At 46.5% G+C, this 20,093-nt stretch overlaps 2 protein-coding genes across 4 annotated transcripts in view; one reads left to right on the top strand and one right to left on the bottom strand.

Moving 5' to 3' along the window:
• Positions 1–11,758, bottom strand: part of LOC101916784 (tyrosine-protein kinase ZAP-70) — a 28,849-nt gene extending 17,091 nt beyond the window's left edge. Inside the window, exon 1 of one of the 3 annotated variants that reach the window (XM_055806299.1) lies at positions 11,540–11,758. In XM_055806299.1, the coding sequence (XP_055662274.1) occupies positions 11,540–11,699 (160 nt within the window). In that variant the 5' untranslated portion in view covers positions 11,700–11,758. The remainder of the gene's footprint in view (positions 1–11,539) is intronic. The other 2 variants (XM_005241684.4, XM_055806300.1) reach the window with 2 other exon arrangements.
• Positions 11,759–16,468: 4,710 nt separating this feature from the next.
• Positions 16,469–20,093, top strand: part of ADAMTS10 (ADAM metallopeptidase with thrombospondin type 1 motif 10) — a 58,552-nt gene continuing 54,927 nt past the window's right edge. Inside the window, 1 exon segment of the mRNA XM_055806227.1 lies at positions 16,469–16,744. The gene's annotated coding sequence lies outside the window, so the exon portion shown is untranslated.

Genomic DNA, 20,093 nt, shown 5'->3' with positions numbered 1-20,093 from the left:
CACTCTGAACCTGCCTGAGTAGGCAAGGGTGCTCATCCTTCTCCAAAAGGGAGAAACAGTGCAATAGAGCATGGAAAATTGATGACATGCTTATTTGGTGCAGTCAGATGGCAATAAAGGCCTGAGCTCATTCATACCCTGCTGGGGACTTGTTTTCCTTCTGTGGTTATTTGTCAAATGCTAATGAGCGGAAGCAATTTGCTCCTCTAGCTTTGAGAGCAGGAGACGGCAGGGGGGGGGCTGGGGAGGGAGAAGGCCACCTGCAGGGGTCCTGGTGGGTGTAACTACTTTTTTTGTTCAAGCTGTTGTTTTAACGGCTGGGATTGCCTTGTTCCCAGAAAGCAGTTTTCTGGTGTAACCCTGCTTCCTCTGAGTTTTTCACAGATGCTTGTGAGCCTGCAACACAGCTGTCTCAGCGGTAGCATCAGGTGCCTCCCCAGAGGAGAGTGGGGCAGATATTTCTGCAGTGCCATAGCAAGGAAGTCAAACAGGCAGCGTGCAGTCCTCTGATCCAAAGCACAGTGAGAACTCTGCAGTAGGAAGTACCAATGCATCTCTGAAACGTGGAGATGGTGTGTTACTACTTATGGATTAACACAGCTGAATTGTTGTACGCACAGACTTGTTTCCTATTCACATTGTGGTCATGCCCATGGTGTATCACATGCTCTTTCTGGCAGAGTGGTACTGTCTCTTACTAAAACCTTTTCTGGTTGTATGCGCTTGGAGGATATGGATGGAAAGATGCAACCAAGCATGTGGATCTCTGTGCTCCTCAGCACCCAAGGAGTGCAGCACAGAGCAATGCAAGTTGCTGCTCCTAGTCTGCTTTGTGCTGGCTGATCACTGGCCACAGAGCTGACTAGTTCTGCCACCAGCTATAGGAGTTTTGGCTAAATACTTGGCTCTTTCCCTAAAGAAAAGCGTATTGGTTCTTTATCTAGTGCTTATCTTCCATTAAAAGATCCCTGAGCAAGAGTTTAGCCTAGGTAGGCATCTGGTAGACCCTGATAAATCAGAATGTAAAGAACCATGGTTTTCTTAAAATGCTGCAACGAATGGCACAGAAAATATATCTGAATGCCGTTCTTTGTTTAAACTCAAGCTGACATTAGTATTTCAGGAACGTCCAGTGATGTAGACGGCACAAGTACCCTGAAATTGGTGTTCTGCACTGAAGAGAGCTTTGCTGTGGGCTTCAGTGGCTGGGTTAAGTGCAGGAACAGAAACAGGAGTTTTGGTGTCACACGCAGCTACCCTGGGAGCTGCCCCTGCTACTGGTTTGTAGTAGTATCTCCTCACAAGCTAAATGTCCCTAGCGAGCAGCTTTGCCCTCGGGGCAGCTGTGGAGTAAATGAGGTGCTGGGGTTCAGGAGCAGGGTGACACTGCTATGTGATGGGGTAAAGCAAAGTCACTGTGTTGTCCCAAGGCAGCTTGTGCTCATCTGTTCATGTGGATTTAGTTTGGAAGGCTGTGAAAACACCCTGCTGATCCTTTGTAGAACCACTGAAAACACGCCTGGCTCCAGACCCATTGATCCTTAACAGCTCTTAATTAGGGTCTAACATACATAGTTAAACACAGGACATGCCGTTTCCTGCCTGGTATCCCTGAGTGCTGTTGTGGTCTGATAACTCAGCTATGGGTCATTGTGTCTAAACAAATTATGTCAAGATGTTTGTCCTGGGGATGAGTTGAGCACAGAGCTTGTCCCTGCCACAAAGGTGGAGCTGGTGTTGACATCTAACCAGAGATAAAAGTCTACTCCAGCAGGATCCTCTGGGTTTTGAGTCTAGCAGATCGTTTTGTGGAGCCAATGACAGAAAAATGCAGTAACTTACGCATAAGTTGAAGGAGAAGGGCTCTGGGTTTTTCCTTTCTTCTACCTTACCTTGTGAAGGGCTTTAGCTGACGTAACAACTTGGCACACAACATCATGGTCCTAGAGACTGACTCCTGCCAGTACAGAGCATTTGGGGAGTGGCAAGTTGCAGAAAGACTAAATGAGATATTTACATGAGGGATTGATGGTGAGCCTGTGGCTTAAGTCCATTTCTTGGCACTACTACAAGTAGCACAGCCCTCAGCATGGTGCAGTAAAGGTGACACAGAGGGCTTGAGCCACATCGCTGCGAGAGCACTGGCTGTGATGCATCTTACTGGAAATAAGTTTGTTCTGTCCTGCACTGGCTTGGGTCTTTCTGATGACACCGAGCAGGTACCTTCTCTGGAAGGACTGAAAGGTTTGATGCTGCTCTGAACAATGTGCCCTTCTCATTTCTCCCCACCCCCCCCTGCCGCTTCAGGTGGTGAAGTAGCTGACAACTCTTATTTCCAACCACAAAATGAGTGGTTTTTTTTACATACACATCTGCATTTATGCTTTGCCTTTGCTGTTTAAAAATAAATGTAGTAGCTGAGCTTAAAGTTTAGCAGCATTTCTCTTTTGCAGTGCCTAGAGACTCCCTGGAAGATTGCAGCCACCATCCCCGCTGCATAGAAGTGCACAGTCTATCCCGAAAAGCCCAGGAAGAAGAAAAGATGGGGAGGAAGAGATAGAGGCAGATTGAGGAGAGGAGGACTGTTGTGTGCACAGTTGCAATCAGGCCAGGTGTACAGCTCCAAGCTCTTGTTCCTTGGCTCCTGGTGTACAGGGCTCTGCAGCCACCAGGCTCTGATGCCTTCCTGATGCGGCACTGACTCTTTGTATTGCACTTGGTAGGGTATTGGGTTATCAGGTCCACTGTGGGGGGAGACAAGCTGTCTGGAGGGTAACAGTGGGCTCACCCACCTGCTGGCCAACCTTCAGTTAAGAGTTCCTCTCAAATGCTTCATAGGAGTTAAAACTTGATTCAGTGAAAATATATTGCATCTGAGATGCAGGGTAGTGCTGAGCTGCTGGTTGGGTTTCAGTCCTTTAATCATTCTGCCTTAATTTACAGTTACAGTGTCTCCATTAGTAACATCTCCCTACTGAGCATAAGCTCATCTCTGCTTTGGTCATTGGGCAGTTTCATATAGTAAATACTGTCAGACGTTGGTTGGTCTGGCCAAAACTACCTGGCTTCTCCTCTGCCTACTAGATAAGATTTATTTTTAAGGTATTCTCACTCTGGACAGTATCTCTATGCAGATGTGGCACTTCATATGTTTATTCTGGTTTTATATTCCTCCTCTGAAGCCATCCCAGGAGCTCTGCATGTCCCTCTTGGAGAGGAGGAGAATGGGGACAGGGAAGCAGGCAGTTGCGATTCAAGCCACTACTGAGCTAGGTCATACTAGTGCTGTGTCACTACCACGTGTTGGTTGCCTGAGCTTTGGCCTGGACCAAGGTTTCCATGTGCCCTGAGCTGCCCCAAACCTGTACACAGCCACTGGATGGGAGGTTTGCCGGGGGGCATGTCGGGGGGCTGTTACAGCTCACCAGCAGGGAGCCCGCACTGCTGCAGTGGCTCTCCAGACGCCTCTGAAGCAGATAGAAGATGAGGATGAATCATCGCAGCTACCCCCAGTATGGGGCACGGCAGGTTTTGTGCTCAGCAGTGCTGGCACAGGAGTGCTTGAAACAGGGAGACAACCTTCTCTAGCACTGCTAGAGGAGATTTAGGCAGGCAGAGTATAAATATCCAACTCACAAGTTGGCCAAGATACTGAAGCAACTTCTCTGTGCTTGCAGTAAGTGTCATGGGCTCTAATAGTCATGAGTCACAGGGTTTCTCAGTCTCACTTTGAAAGCCCAGGTGAAGGGGGCTAGCAGCAGACCCAAACATGACAAAATGAATGTTGGGCATCTGGTGTTCACCACCGGCGCTGCAGCCGTGGTGCTGGCTTTTATGAACAGAATATTACTGTAAGTAAAGTAGGTGAAACCTGCTGCCAGGTGGGGGGGGAGGCTGGCAGAGTACTGGGTGCACTAATTGCTTCTCAGACATACAAAGATGAGTTTTGTTTACATAGAACAGACCAAAACAGTTCCTGTGGTTTAAAAAATACAAAATAAAATAAATACCGCTAATGTGGTTCTGTACCAGTGGCAAACATGATCCCAGCACCTTGGCACTTTTGAGATTACTTATTTCAGTAGGTGTTTTGATACTGGAAGTGTTAGAAATATCACAAATTCAGGAGAGAGCAGAGAAAGCAGTAAAGGGCCTGACTGGACTGGTTGATGAGTACAGCTCTTAGGGATGGAGTACACACGTTAGCTGTTGACCAAGAGTGAGAGGGGAAAGTTTGAGAGCAAGGTAAATGTACCTAAAAAGCATGATCATCTTTCAAGAGGAAAAGCTGTTTTGGATGTGCTGATAAGATGATATGGCGATAAAGTAGAAGATATTGGAACAGGCTGCCCAAGGGCGTGGTGGCATCACTGTCCCTGGAGGTGTTTAAGAAACACGTGGATGTGGTGCTTAGGGATGTGGTTTAGTGGTGAACTTGGCAGTCCTGGGTTAACGGTTAGACTTGATAATCTTGAAGGTCTTTTCCAACTTAAGTGATTCTGTGATTCTATATTAATCAGTGGAAAGTAAGTCTGATTATCAAGAAACATTTCCTAACAAGAAGATTCATCAGGATGTGGAACAGGGGAAATAGTGGAAGTCCTGCTGCTAGTCACTTAACACTAGATCAGAAAATGTAGTGTAGGGAACAATCCTCTACAGGCAGGAAGAAACTGGGATGAGCTAATAGGACTTTCCCATATCTAATTTCTGCAATTCTGAGTTCCATTAGGGAAAATAATACTTTCAGTTTCTTTCTCTGGCCAATGTAATTTCCAGTTCAGCCAGCGTTCTGTGGAAAAACGTTGAATGCAGAAGCATTTTGCTTCTTCTGTAGACATTTTGGTGGTCTTTTGTTGAACATTGGTGTCTGAAATGAGAATGAAGCCCTCTACTTTCTTGCAGACTGGGCTTACATGCACAGCAGTAAATATTCTCCAGCACAGATTTATAATGTGACTCAGTGGTCAGCTACATGATGACTAAGTTGAAAAAATAGCTCATTCTCCATGGTCTGGTAAGCTCTTCGCTTTTGTCCTTTCTGTACTGTCAACGGGAGGTTTTTAGGGCATTAATCAGTGGCTACCCATGCTCAGTCTGTTCTTAAATGGGCAAAATGCACCATCTCCTTAACTTTTCCACCAAGCAAAACTATCTTTGAGCTAACCTTGCAGTTGAACATCCTGTTGCAAGCAACTGTCCTCTTTTCCCTCTTGGATCCAAGACGCTAAAATGAGCAGCAGAGGGTTAACACTGTCTTACAGAAAACCTTCTAGTCACAAAACTTCTGCTTCACCCTCCTGCAACCTCCCCCTGTCAGCGGGGTGTGTGGGTTACCAATAGCCCATCAAAACAAATTCTCCAAGGAGAACGCAGTGGTCCAAGGAAGAGGGCTTCGTGCTGCAAAGCCATCTAGGCTGCTGGATCGCATCCAGCCACGGTGGGACAGGCTCCATGTTCTTGCCTGGCAGTTGTTTGGGCATTGCTGGCAGAATTGTTGTTGCTCTCGCAGCCCACTGCATAGCGGGTGTGTCTCGGCAGCAACAATTAGTTGCAAATAAGCTTTTCTTCAGCACACTCAGCAGAAACTAAGTGGAAATCCTTCCAGGTCCCAGGGAAGCCAGGGCACTGGCAGCTGTGCAGGGCATGTCCTGCCCTGCGTGGGCCCAGCTGAGTTCCCAGAAGTGCCCAGTGCTGTTTAACCCCTACCCTTGTAATGTGATTTTGGAGAGATGCAGGTGGCATTGAACACCCCTGAAAATTTTGCCTGTGCCTCTGGCACCTCTTGCCACATTTTTCTGTGTCTGCAGGACTTACCTCTAGACTATTGTCTGTTCCTGCATCAAAATTATGTTCCTTGGAGCACTACTTTCTGGCTCTTTTTCCCGGCTCAGTCACAGCACTAGAGTCTGTGCTGAGTACCCATCTTCACAGTTTGACTCTAGCAGGACCCTCGCCGATACCCCTCCATCCTTTATTGCTTGACTTAATAATACCCACAGGACCTTGAATATCTGATGTAGGATTTTTAGGGGGATGCTTCTTCCACTGTTTTTTAGAAATGTGTGTAGTCTCACACTCTTCTCTAGGGCTATATTAACTTAATAAAATAAGGCTGTAGTTGTCATATAATATTTATGCTGGGAACTCCTACCTCTACCTTCTTAGCTCCGCTCATGAACGATTATAATCTCCTCAGATAAGAAATGAGGGGCAAACCATACGTGTACAACTTCACAAGTAATCTTCAGAATCTACACAAACATCTAACAGGAAAAGGGTCATGGTTTTTACTCTTGCTAACTTTTCACCTGCCCTACAAATCTCAACAACTTTTTGGATTTCAGTGTGATCTGCTCCAGAGCTGCACACTGGGAGTTTTCTAATGAGATGGAGAAGAAGCAGGTAGGAGCAGGATAGCAGATAGGCAAGGATAAAAACAAATAATCTGTTCTTTACTGGCCCAACCTGTCATAACTTTGTTTACTTAATAGGCTTCTGCTGAGGGATTATTTAGAAGCTTTTCAGAAGCACAAATTAAGTTGGTTTGTTGGTGTTTTTTTTAAGTCTTTAAGGACTTAAAATACTCAGCTGGCTTCAGTCTCCTGCTCTTTTTGGCCAGAACGAGAGAACGTGGGCAAAATGTGGTTGTGTTAGGCATATCAGATGCAGACAGACTTTTTCTGAGATTTGAGCTTGATATTTGAGTCAATGACTGATAGATAATGGGTCTGGTATCTCTTCCAGTTTTGTTATCTGCTTTTCTGTCCAGCTAATTGTGGCAGGCAGCAACAACTCTTAAGTGCCTGGAGAGAGTGATTTTAAAGTTTTTTTAATGTCAAATCCTCATGAAATAAGGTCTGAGACTACTTTCACTAATATTATCCAGGTGCTTGTGTACTCATAGTTAGCAGATAACATGACCAAGCTGCTTTTTCTGGGGTTATTTTGCTGCTCAGTCATTTCTGCTTTGCAGTTTTGCAGCTCATCCCCATGCTGCCTGACCCAGGACCCTTCCAGCAGCCCCTGGCAGAATCCAGTGCATTCCATTGACTCCATCCTGTTGCAGTGCTAGTGGAGGTCTGAGCAGCCCTGCCAACGCTCCCGGCAGATGAACTGGAAGGCTCAGTGTTGTGCTTTAGGCTTTTAATGCTTGGCGACAGGATTTTCACAGTATGTGTCTAGGAAAGCTTTAAAATTGCTTATCTGCTTTGTAACCTTGCTGTGCTTCAGTGCTGGCTGCCAGCTGGAAAACCTGGCAGATAGCAAGCAGTTCTCCTAGGAGCCGGGACTGTTCCCTGTGCCTTCCGAGGCTTTACCCCAGATTTTGTCATGGTTGAGGAGAACTTTGGTCCTTGAAAGTGTGCTGATGGTGGATGTGCTCTACACCCATGTGCTACTTTTCAATTCTTCTAGATTTCTAGGCATCTGAGGGATGGCATGGATGATCCCTCTTCTGCAACTGGGGAAGCTGAGAGGCAGAAGAGCTCATGCCACAGTACTGCAGCAGGCTGGAGTTCTCCCAAGTAACACACTTTCACATTATGCTGCCTATCACGGCAAGCACATTGCATTTCTAGATGATCTATGATGGGCCTTGGAAAAAGTCTTTTTGTCATCTTTATGCATGCTTTATCATGACCAGTGAGGCTCTGAACTGAGGTTTCTTGTGCCGTTTTAAAATCCTGTGGAATTTTCAGAAAAATACAGCATCACGTGAAGCATCTTACCTCATTTACTATGCCAGATCCCTAAAGGTGTTTGAGTTAACTCACTGCAACAATTGTGTGTTGTCTTGTCCCCTCAGGGGCACCCAGGAGATGAAGTGATTGCTTTCTGATGTACTTCAGGATTACTCAGAATAAAAACAGCTATGTATATATATCCCAAGGTACAAGTGACAGGCCTTGCCTAAATTTTCAACTTTAGCATTTGTACTCTATGGCTTATGTGCATTTGTCCCTGCTAAAGTAATTCTGTCATCAGCTGAGACAAATTTATAAACCCTCCTGCCATCTCTTCAGGTCCAGATTAGCTATGCAGTTGCTAATAGTTTCAGTCCTGTGAGTGTGGTTTTTGCGTACTTAGGAGTAGTGTCCAAGTACTGGGTTGCTGCAGAGGATTCCTGTGTTCTGATGCACCTGCAGAAGGTCCTGGGTGAATCGGGTGCTCATGCAGGGTCCAGCTAATGGCATGGAGAAGTGCTTGGTAGCTGTGGCTGCTTTTAACACCTGTTGTCCATAAAGATACTGCACTAGTATTGCACTGGGTGACCACAGCTGAGCGTTTCCAGTCCCTGAGCCAGCTCGGGTACCTCTGCACAGTGAATGTAGGGCAGGGGCCGGCACTGATCAGCAGAACTGCAGAAAGTCAGGCACCCTGATCCTGTTGAAAGCCTAAGACTGTCACATAGGCTGGGCTGAGAGGCTTCAGCCTTCTGTGACTTATAAAACTAGGTCTTTGGCTACGCTGCCCTGGCATGAGCTAGGAGATGATGGCAGTTAGCAACCCTGTTCCTTTCAATAGTCACAAGTGGTTTGAGGTCATGCTTCCACCAGGGTCTTCTGAAGATGCTCTGTTAGGTGATGAACTTCATGTCCTCACACTTGCTCCTTGGCACTTGCTACTCACTAAAGTAGCCACAGGGAAGTGGGAGATGGTTCTTGTATTGCCAAGAGCACGTTTAACATCCCACAAAATACCTTCCCAGCTTTGTAAAAAAGGGCCAGAACAGTGGTAAGCCACACAGTCTGATTGGAGCCAGGGGCATGGCACTGGCAGACCTGGCAGCTCCTGGCTTTAAGGTTATAAACTAGGCAAATAAAATAGAAAGACAGCTCAGAACCTAAGTTATCTGGAACATGACAGCAACATTTATTGAGCATCAGTTCTGTTTGAAGTTTTAAAAGACAAAAGATGAATCTGAGGTTGAAATCTAATCTGCAACCAGGAGGGGAATTCTACAAGATCCAGCTGAGCTTCCAAAACTGCAGGTGTAAAATATTGTCCCGATGGCTAATGACAGTCTTGATAGGTCTTCATCAGAGTGGGAGTGCAAACTTTGCCTCTTTGCTGCTGTTCAGGATTTCTTTGAATGTTCTTTCAAAGCACAGCGAGACTGTTCCTTTACTTGTGTATGTTATGAGGATTAAATATAAATTTCAGACTGCACAGGATTACAGAATGGTCGTAGGAAATTGCTGAAGAGAAGAATTAATACAGCTGGAGGCAGGCGAAGCTAAAGATTTAGACTTCACCAGCTCTACTCTTGCAAAAGCTTATTAGCTCTGAAGGGTAAGCATGTGTTTGCAGGTAACCAGATTTGAGCAAAGTGTGTGACGTGCAAATGGTAGTGGAAGTTTGCATTCACAATCAGTCATTTCCTATGTGAAAAGGTCTGTTCTGAGTGTTGAAATGCTCCACTAACAAGCAGCTTCTTATCTCTAGTTTCCAAGTATAAAACTGAGGCATAGCGAAATAGCGGGCTAGATCTGCACAGGGCTTTTTGTTTATTACAAATAACAGCAAAGGCTTTTTGTTCTAATTATTTTAATAGGATTTAGGGAAGCAGAGTTATCTAAGACCGCAGTTCATGCTTTTTCCTTACTACTTCCCTTACAGTGGCTAAACTTTGCTGGCTCTGTATGGAGTTTGTAGAAAGCTGCCCATGTTCTCCATGGCCCCTGGTATCTGTCTTCTGTTCCAGGCTCTCCAGCCTGGCCCCAGTCTCTGCTGTGCCCATTCAATTCCACACCCAGCAGGGCCTTTCCCGGCACCTCTGGGGATATTACCAGACTTAAGTAAGCACATTTGGTGATCAAAACTCTGTTTACAAATGCATATTCCTGCACTGGTGAGGAAAGGACTAAACAAGTAGTATACTGTAATTCCTAACCTACTCTGCCCATCTAATGCTACTGTATGAGTTAGAGGTTCCTGGGAAAGCAAGTGCTAAACAAAGTGTACAGGGCTTTAAAGTACTTGGTAACAGCTGTCTGCACTTTTGTGTATTTCCAGCCCTCCAGATTAATTTTCTGCAATGCCATTGATAGTGCTTGCCCTGCTAACAGCAGCCTCATGCATCCTTCTGTTCCCAGTCATGTTACTCAACTCAGACCCACACAGTTGTTACAGGTGAAAAAAAATCTTCTCACTGGCATCCTTTGCCATTGGCATCTCTGCTTTCATGCTGCTGGTCCCACTTGCTTGGGGCTTGTGTGAGTCAAAGCTTGGCTTAACCAATACATCTGTTGTCCTTTCTGACTGCATTGGCTCTCTCAGACTTGCTGCTCAAGCCAAGTTTTATGTAGCTGATTGAGTGGGCTTAGGTCATGTACAGAGCCTGGTATTTCAAAGGTTTTTCTCCTCTTTGTGAAGCTGGTTGCCTTACAGGGCAGTACAGAGACTGTGGCATAATCTTTGCTCTGTGAGAGTTTTCAGGGAACCTTCTTTCTGGTTTAAGTCTTAATGGGAATTAACTTTTGAAGTCACTAAACACCCATGTGCATATATGCCTGGATTCTAAATACTACTGTGGTGTCATCCATGTTTCTTTAGGAAATCCTATTGCTGAGAGCATCAGCAAGCTTTTCAGAGGTTTCAGTCCCTCCCCTTCTCAAGAGGAAAAAGAATGATGAAAGGTTGAAAATACAAAAATCATAAATATATCAGAAAACATAACCTTGTAGCTCAGATTGTTCATCCCCCTGCCAGCAAAGGAGCCTTCTGCCTGATCCCTTCTGCAGTCCCCTCTCCAGTTCTGCCCATGTGATGGGTTTCCCTTGCGTCCCTGCAGCATTTATTCCACAGTCTAATAGATCAGCCTGTTAGGAAATGTTTTCTGAGGTTTAATCTCAACTTTCCTTTGTTCTAGTTTCTTCCATAACACCACGGACTATGCGTGAATTGATGGGACTTGGAACTGTGCCTGTTTGCACAGAAAGTGCAGAGCAGTAACAGGCGAGATGACAAAGAAATTATAGGAAGTAAATGTGAGTTCACCTGAGGCCTCTGTTTTTGATTATATTTGCTGTTACATTTGTCAGTAGGAAATCTCAGAAGTCCTTCTCAAGTGTTTGGAGCATTATTCAGCAGGTGCCAGGTATCCTAAGTCTTGCCACATTGCCACTGAGGCTTGCAGGCAGTTTAAAGAGAAACTTCAAGAGGAGACAAGTTTTGATGTTGTGTCCAGAGGTGGAGGGAAGAGAATGGCTGGCCCAAATATTGGGCTACAAGCCATCATTTCAGCATCTTCGGACTTATCTGAACCCCACACACACTTCAAAAAGAATATGATGCCCCCTAACTTACACCATTTATTTTCTTGAACCAATGGAGTAATCAGTAGAAAAGCTAGAGCAGTTGCACGGTGGATTAATCTAGGCCTATCAACACAAATGTTTCACAGGATCTTCCCTCCTGCCACTAAACCCTTGATACTACCGGGATGTGCAGAAAGGTACGAGACTAGGAACAAAGCAGCCATGTCGTATAACAGCTACCGAAGATACTGCCAGCAAAAAAAAAAAGTGCCTCTTACCTGGTTTGCCGATGAGCAGGATGGGTTGACAGGGCTTCGTTACAGAAATTTTGAAGAAAGAAAGGAAAGGAGGAGGAAAATGTTCTTTGGCAAGTGAGAAATGTGCCAGTTTTGGAAGATGAGGGGAACGGGCCACACCATCCAGTAAGCTATCTGGCATTTGCTAACCTCCGTTCGCTGGTTTCTTTGAAATGTGACCTATTTCCTTGTTGCACAGGAAAGGAAAGAAGAGAAAATAAAAGCTGTGTGGCTCTGAAGACTGAAAGAGCTCTTAGACCTCCTCAGTGCCAGGGCATGGGTCTTCTGTGGAAGAAAACAAACCAGAGGAAGGTGGCGAAGAGCTGTCATTATTTAAATAAATGTGTTGGGGGAAGACGTTGCCTGGAGAGCAAAGCTCTCCTTTTGCCTGTTGAACAGATGTTCATGGGGAAAATGATGCTTTTTGCATGCGTATCTCTGTCCCTTGGAAGTCACAAGGCAGTAAGGAGAGCTTTAATTTCTTTGGATTTTCTATATCCAGGCCAGAGAAAAGAGAAAGGCCTGAGAAAGGCCCTCTGTGTAGGGCTGCTTTGGAGTTGTGATTTGCGATGGTCAGGATCTAGGCTGAGTAGCCCAAGAAGCCTCTCCTAGCCTGTTTTTCCTGCCCTGCTTTTCTGATCAGCTCTGTGTAGTACCAAAATGGCCATAACACTAACAGCTGGGCTGGGAACCAGCCAACACTGGTTCCACCTTATTTTTGGCAAGGTTATCAGCTGCTCCTCAGGGGCATGTCTCCCTTTCCAGAAGAGAGATGGGTGAAGGGTCAGTGTTTTCAGGGCCAGCTCTTGGTAGCTGGGGAGAAAGGCTGCAGTGCCTGACATCTTTCTGCTGAATCCAAAGAGGTGCCCCAGTGAGATCGATGGAGAATCCCAAAGTGTCTCACTGTTGCAGGCAGAAAACCAGAAGACTATACTGTAAAAGAATTAGGACTAAAAGAAAAAGGACTGGGACCATGATCGTGGCAAGTTGAGGTTGCTGATGTCAAGACTGATTGGAATAAAAACATGTAGTAGTAAGGTTAGATACATGCAAAACACAAGCTCTCCCTGAGCATTACTCACCTGTATGGCATTTCATTGCCAAATCCCACTTGAGGGGCCCTTTGTTTACATTTTGACATAGAGCTGTTGATGTTTACTCAGAAATCCATATTAAAGGTTTTTCCAAGGACAAGGTGAGATCCTGAGATAGAAGGGATGAGTCACTTAGGCAGTTTACAACACTGAAAAGGCAGCATCCCAACACACCCAGCCTTGCGGTGCAAGTGGAGAGCTCTCAGTCCTGAGCCCTCAGCAAGGCTCACCTGCACATTTGTCCTTTGCCCAAAATCCCCACAAAGTTTAGGTGATGTACAATGATCTTGATAATTGCTTTTTGACAGCTGTTCTTTCAAAGCGAGCAGTGGCTCCTTCAAGCTTTATCTAACACCTGGGATTAATTAAATTGAATTTTACTGTTGGGCAATTAGTTTTCATGTCTCTACGCTAGTGGAAAGACAAAAATGTTTGTTTACAGTTGATTTCACTTGCAGGTTCTCAACCTGCAGTATTTGGGCTACAAACAGAGCAGTGTCATTTGTTTATTACAGCAGTAGCTAAAAGACTGAATGGAGCGTCGTTGTGTTAGGTACTGTACAACCATAAAAAGGGTTAGTCTGTGGCCAAGGAGCTAGTCCCAACATGGACTTGGGGCCAGGCTGTGATGTAGAGCCAGAGCTGGGAACTTTGCCCAGGCCCTGCAGTTTAGACATAGCAAGAGAGAGAAATTTTTATTTTATGTACAAAATGGCTATACAAAATTATCTCATCAGGCCTCAGCATCATTCCCTATGTGTTTCAATGGCAACCAGGACAGAGTTTGCAGCCTTACAAGCCTTAAAATGAGCATTGGCCTCAGTGTCGTGCAAGCTGGATGCATTTGGGCTTCAGCCAGCACCACCGAGAAGTGATGGCACCAAGTCTGCCTGAAAGCATTGCTCTTTGTGCTTCCCCGGGGTTCAGCACATCATCCCTGCAGGGTTTCTACCAGCCTGGTGCTGAGCCCGGACCTCGCAGCATCCAAGAGTGCTGCCTCTGCCGTGTGTAGCCACAGGAGGGTGCAGTGTCACTGGTTCTGGTGCTGTGCTGAGCACAGGGCTCCCCTCCATCCCAGGAGTGAGTGAGGATGCAGGGGAGCTGGAAGGAGGGGATTTAAAGTGTCTCTTGGAAATTCATTCTTATCCTAGAAAGAGGAACTGGCTGGCACTGTTTGATTTGAAGATGAGTTGTAGTGGCCATCGGTTGCCTGTGAAACCCGTTTTTTCAGGCAGATTCCTGTACCCTCTGCCTGTTTTCTGTGAGTATCTGATGGTCACTTTACTTTTCCCCATTATCTAGGCTCTTGTGCAGGTGATGGAGGCCTTGGCTTGGGAAAGTGTGTACAGCTGAGGTGGCTCCATCAGCCCTTCAGAGACAAGTCGAGACTGGAGTAAGACCTAGTTTTTGAGCTGACCTGGTATGAGTATGAGAGGGTCCTCGGGGCAGTACTAGTTTTGGGTACAGGGCTGGGGGAGTTGGCCCCAAGCACACAGATTGTATGTCCTTGTATGTTGGGAGTCTGTAACACTGTATTTACTGTCCAGGAGAGACTAGGGACTCTCCTGGGAAGGGCGAGAGGCAGGCAGCACCAAGCCACTTGCTGCTGGGCAGGGAAGATGGGCATCTGCACCTCAGTCCCTCTCCATTACTCGCCAAGTGTGTTTGGAGACAAGCTCAGCAAACAGAAAGCCCCTGCTATGGCACCACGCCACGCTTTGAGCAATTAGTTTTTTCCCTGGCCAGAAGCAGCACCATTCAATTAAACCCCAAATACTTTGTTTAGCTGCTCTTTTATGTATGTGCTTTGGGGGCTCAGACAATGGCTAGCATGGCTTGGAGAGGAAGGAAACCACTCTTTCCACCCAGCCAGGGAACTGGCCAAAAATCCAGCCTAGCAATTGCAGTCCCTTTGAAGTCAGTTTTGAAACCGAGAGCCAGGCCTTTCCAGTCTAACCCTGCAAGGAAGGGTGGCCCTTGTGCCGGTGTGGGGATGCCCCGGAGGCTGGGGTAGCACCGGGAGTAGAGCTGGGGGCTGTGAGTCTCACCATCAGGCATCTCCTCCTCAGAGCAAAGGATGCCTTCCTTGTTTTCTCAGGGCTATTAGGAAGAGCACACCTACCAGGCAACACTTTGAGACCAGCAGAGGCTCAGCAGGTCCCTCCCAGGCATCTGCTCAGGTCACTGCTGCTCCATGCAAGGAGTGGAGCACACAGGGCTTCAATAGGAGTTTACACTAATTCATGGAAGAAAATGAATTATGGCTGTTAAATGCAAAGACACAGCTTCTGGCTTAGGTTTAGCCCTGCACTTCATTTACTAATAGTAGAGGATGTAGGAGGTTATACCACAAAGTACCACAGCTTCTTGCTTTTTTCTTAAGCCATTTTCTTACGCATGTCATGGCCGGCATCCGATTAGGATGTAGGGCTGGCCAGGTCTTTGTGGCTTTTTCTTTCTCCATTCCCATCTAATGGTCAGACGGTTACAGACGAGTGCTGGGTCAGCCTGGGTGGCACCCAGGACCATCGCCAAGAGCCCTGGCTGCTCAGGCCAGCCCCAGGGCTGGGTCCTGTGGATTTGGCAATTTGGTACTTAGAAGGGCCACGGCAGGACATGCAGTCTCGAGGGGCTGGCTGTCCTGCATTCACGCCACACTTCACAGGGCTGCAGACCCTCTAGCCCCCTCCCAGAGCTCTCCCCTTCAATCTGCTCCTGGGCAGAGGGATCTCATGTTCAGGGACCTTAGTCTAAGATTTAGCTTACATCTGCCCCTGGCAACTTTTCAGGCCCTTACTCTTTGCTCAAGTCCTTTTATACTAAAAGGCTCCTTGAGGGTGGTTTTGGGGTCCCTCTGTCCCCAGAGATGGGCTGAGGCGGGAGGTCCCCTGCCTGGCGTTGCCATCCTTTCCTGGTGTCCTTCCCAGGGCCCCTCTCTGTGTCCGGAGCAAGGCAGCGCGTGGCAATTTGGAAGAGCCTGTTTTTATCGTATTTGCCAGGTAATTCTCTCTTTACCAAGGCTTACACGTCCAGCTTTCTAATCTCAAAGACAACTTCAAAAGGAAATGAGCTCCTGCCCTTTTATTGTTGCTTATTGTTTTATGTGTCCTGAGAGGGCTTTGTTTTTAAACAAGCAGTATTTTATTATTTGCAGTGTTTATTCTTTACTTTAGAAATGTATTGTCCTCTGTGGGACACTCCACGGTGGCAGCAGAACAAGAGAAACTATGGCATCACAAGAGCCAGCAGGGCAAAAATGATGTAACTTGGGAGGGAAGGGACTTCTTAAAACATTAGCAAATTCTTGAGGGCTTTTTTAAATTTAAAGCCAATACTTAACATTACTGTAGAGCACAGCTGCCTTTGTTAAGGCCATTTCATCAGACATGCACTGGCTTTTTAAAAGCAGCTTAAAATGAAGGATGGGAGTGTTGTTTGTTGGGGAAAAACAAAAATCCTGGCTTGCTCTATCTGTTTTGTCTGCTGTCTGCCACCTCAGCATGACCTCTTTGCTTTATCGCTTTTATTGGGATGTTTTATCGGCTAGGGAGCCGTCTGCCTTGGGGCTCTGGGTGTCAGGGGCAGCTCGGGGGAGATCAGTGCCTGCTCCTTTGCAGAAAGGCTGAGCTGATTAGTTTTATACTGTTGCAGGCAAGACCTGCCTTCTGCACTGATGTCAGCAGTCAGGGCGGGACTTTTACAGCCTTGTGGGTTTGGGGATTTTTTTTTTTTTTGGGATAATCCTGGCAAAATTCCTGAGCAAGTTTTTTTTTTTCTTTCTTTTTTTTTTTTTTTTTTTTTTTTTTTTTAGCAGCCCCTATACATGCTGCCTCCAAGCCGCTCTCTTATTACTGCTCACTTCCTGAAAGGAGACTTTTTAGAAAAGCCTCTAGCTGCAGCACTGCCTGGGTCTGACAGAAGAAGGTTATTGAGGAAGGCGACATAAACCCTCAGCCTGGAAAGTTTCTGACACGCGCAGGACTGAGGGGGAGAGAGAAGCTTTTGGCTGCTGCTTGGAAAAAGAAAAAAAAAAAAAAGAAGCTCAAGGAATTAAAAGGGGAAAAAGAAGAAAGAAGGGAAAACACTAGAAAAGGTAAAACACTCTTTAAAATAATTTTTCCAGAGAAGACTCTTTGAGGTTGGAGTGGGGTGGTCTAGGGTGGAGGGAACGCAAATGTTCTTTGAAATCAGAACTGTCTCCCTGGAGAAGGAATGAGCCCGAAGAGCACTGCACGCTGGAAAAACATTTATGAGAATGAAAACCATGTTCACCCTTCTCCAACATTCAGAGTTTCCATAAAAACGCAGGGTTGTGTTTCAAAGTGTCTGCAGGCAGCGGGAGTCAGGCATCTGCACTCGAGCGCTGTCTCCCTCGCCTCCCCTATCCCCACACCACTCCACTTTTTTATTGCATTAAGCTATCTGATTGCATGTTTGCTGCTCTAAAATCTAATTATCTTAGGCAGAGCTGCCATGGACGAAACTCTCAATTACAGAAAGCAACAGCTATAATCCCTGTTGCAGAATTATACGTTCCTTGCTGTCTTCATTCCTGAGAATAAACACATATTGGGCTCCCTTTCCCTCTTTTGCTGTCTCTCTCCATCTTCAGGAGCTGCCAATGCCTCTTTCCCTCCTGTACGATGCGGTCAGAGTATTATAAACTGTCTGCCCTGAAAAAGTTGCAATGTCATTAACTTTGTGTGCATCACCAGGCATTTGGCCCTGTTGCACTAGTCATATATTTCTTTGCTTTGATTATGTTTTAAAGGTGGGGGTTTTTAAAAAGATCAATTCCTCAGAACATGTTATTTTAAACATCAAAGTAAGTATTAGTGATGGTGAGATGCCAGAAGATTATCTCATTAGAGCTGAAGGAGCTGTGCTATAAATAGAAAGGAGTTTATAAAATAACCTTGGCAGATATCTTCCAGAAGGGAAGAATCAACCAGGAGGGAAGCGTGGAGCTGCGCTGGTCGGAGCCACGCTCCGGGGCAGGTACCCTGCTTCAGCGCCAGCTGCAGCTGCGCGGCAAAATTTAAAATTTCACGCGGAAGCTCGGTTTTGGGGACTTTTCTGGTCAAGCATATGCAGGGATGAAAACCTCAGGGGACGTTTGTTTTCCCGTTTCAGTCCTCGCCGATGCCCATATTGGCTGGAGATAGCTCAGCCACACTAGAGATCTGTTTCTTATTCTGCTTGTTAATATGCTTGTTAGCAGAGCTCACGTGGTGACAGCGTGCGATCTAGTGCATGACAGGTGATAGCAGGAAGATTTTTGAAGTCTTTGTTCATTTCTGTTCTCCCCACACACTGCAGACGGTAGAAGGGGGAATTCTTTGTTGGGGGCCCAGGTAATTCTCCAGCCTCTGCTCGCCATAGCTTTGCCCAGACTAGTCTGAAATGCATCCAACAGTGAGGCTTCCTCCAGTTCTTTGGAGGTTGTTTCAGTGTCACGGAGTTTCTCCATATATGGAACATGCAGAGTGCTCCAGTTGCTCCATCCTTGGCTTCCCGTTGTTCCTGCTTCGCCCCATGGCAGCACCCTCTCCTTCCCTTCTCCTCCTTAGAACCCTGAAACCTCCAGCGCTCGTTGGTGTGTCTCCAGTTGCATTCCCTGAGCAGCTGCTTGTTGGGTGGAATGGGAAAGGTCCTGTCATCTCCTGTAAATCATGCTTTTCCCAGATAAGACTGAGGGGCTGAACTGTTTCATTTGGCAGAGGAAGACCCTGATAAGCTGGGACTAAAGCCGTTGATGGGGTAGAGCGTAGCCCTAAGGGAAGGTATCGCCTGCTCAACATAAACAGTGTCTGCTAGTCATGCAAGAGGCCTTTTAAGGACCAACCTGCAAACCTGTAACGTGAGAGGCTCAGTTATCACGGATGGCTCCAGGCCACCCAGAGACTGTTCCTGGGAGCAGTAAGTGCTTATCGTCCTGTGAAGCCCTGGTCCAGCGACAGCGTGGGCTCAGCTGCCCAAAGGAGTGGCTCCATGGAGGGCTTTTCAGCGCAGGTTGCATCAGGCCCACCCAGGGGATGATTATGTTCAGGCACTTATCTAATGCTTATCCGAAACCCCCAACTCCAGAAACCACTTTTCTTGCCAAGTTTCCAGCAATTAGTTCATTCTAAGCCAGAAACACCGCAGGATGTGTTTGTCACGTCCTGTCCTGCCTAGATCTCAAGTTAACACAAATGAACTTAAAACAAACAAAATTTGGACCAAATTTGTCAAGTTTTCAGAAAAAAATCACTAGTGATTTGGATGATGTCAGCTCAGATGTGCTGAAGATATGCAAGTCAGAAAGATCTTTGCTTGACCCTTCCACCATAGGAAATGTTTGCGGGGCGAGTAGTTACAAATGTTTCCTGGGAATCTCTAAGCAGGTCGGATCTCATGCAGTGATTAGGGAGTGAGAAACATGGAAAACCACCAGCCTGGGTACAGGCTCATTTTTCAACACTGAAGGAGGTTTTAAAGGGACACCAACAAAGCAAATTTTCCCAACTTGGTTACTGTGAGTGACTTCAATTAAGTCTGCAACCAATTCAAGAACTGGGAGATTCTCCACTGAGAAACACTGCCAAAATATTTAATCTCCATCTGACTTCAGTGGAGCAATGTCAGTGGCACATGTTAAGTGCAGGGTCCCCATCTGGCTGCTCCATTGCTGTTCCTGTCTTACCTTCTGCGTTCTCCCAGGCTGGGAAAGGAATGCTTGGGGTATGCCATGTCTGACTGTTGAGCGTCTTTACTCTTCTGTTTATCATCCCAACCCACCATTATTGCTATTGTGTTTCCTACTCTTCCATTGTAGCTTAATTTTTAAAGGGAAAATGAGTTAAAATGAATCTGTTCCTGTGCAGTTCTGCAAATCCTTCTGAACTCAAACATTCGTAAATGTTGGTTCCAGCTGAGCTGAAGTCACGGGTGAAATCCTGGCCTCCTGCTGTGGGCGTTGTGCCACTGACCTCAACAGGACCAAGACTTCACCCCAAAGTAGCTTCAGTCAAAACCACAGTGCAAAAGATGAGTTCAGTCCTCCTAGGGTTAGTGGCTCTTCATTCCCTGGCCATGAACGAAGGCAACTCCTCTGTGGCTGGGCACAGAGAAATTTACTCGTTGGCCTCTGGGCTGCAGCTTCCTCGTTAGGAAGCCACACATGCCTGTGAGTCGGCATATTTTCTGTTGCACCCTGCCATACCCCATCAAATCCAAACCATCTGGGCCATATGTTTTCCTGAACAGAGAACCTGCGGGGAGGGGGAAAAGGGCCCATAAACTCTGCAAAGCAGATCTCACGGAGCTTGCTTAAGGGAGCCGGAGCCTGGAAATGATCTGCAGATCTGTAAGGGCTGGAGGGAGTCCATAGCCCGATGTGGTCTGCAAGACTTCATCCTGCTGCAGAGCTCCCCTGGCGCGTTCCTCCATGGTAGTGTGTC

The sequence above is a fragment of the Falco peregrinus genome, chromosome 5 (assembly GCF_023634155.1).
Source record: "Falco peregrinus isolate bFalPer1 chromosome 5, bFalPer1.pri, whole genome shotgun sequence".
NCBI lineage: Eukaryota > Metazoa > Chordata > Aves > Falconiformes > Falconidae > Falco > Falco peregrinus.
Note: the sequence above shows the minus strand (reverse complement) of the source record. Positions and strands in the feature narration are given on the sequence as shown.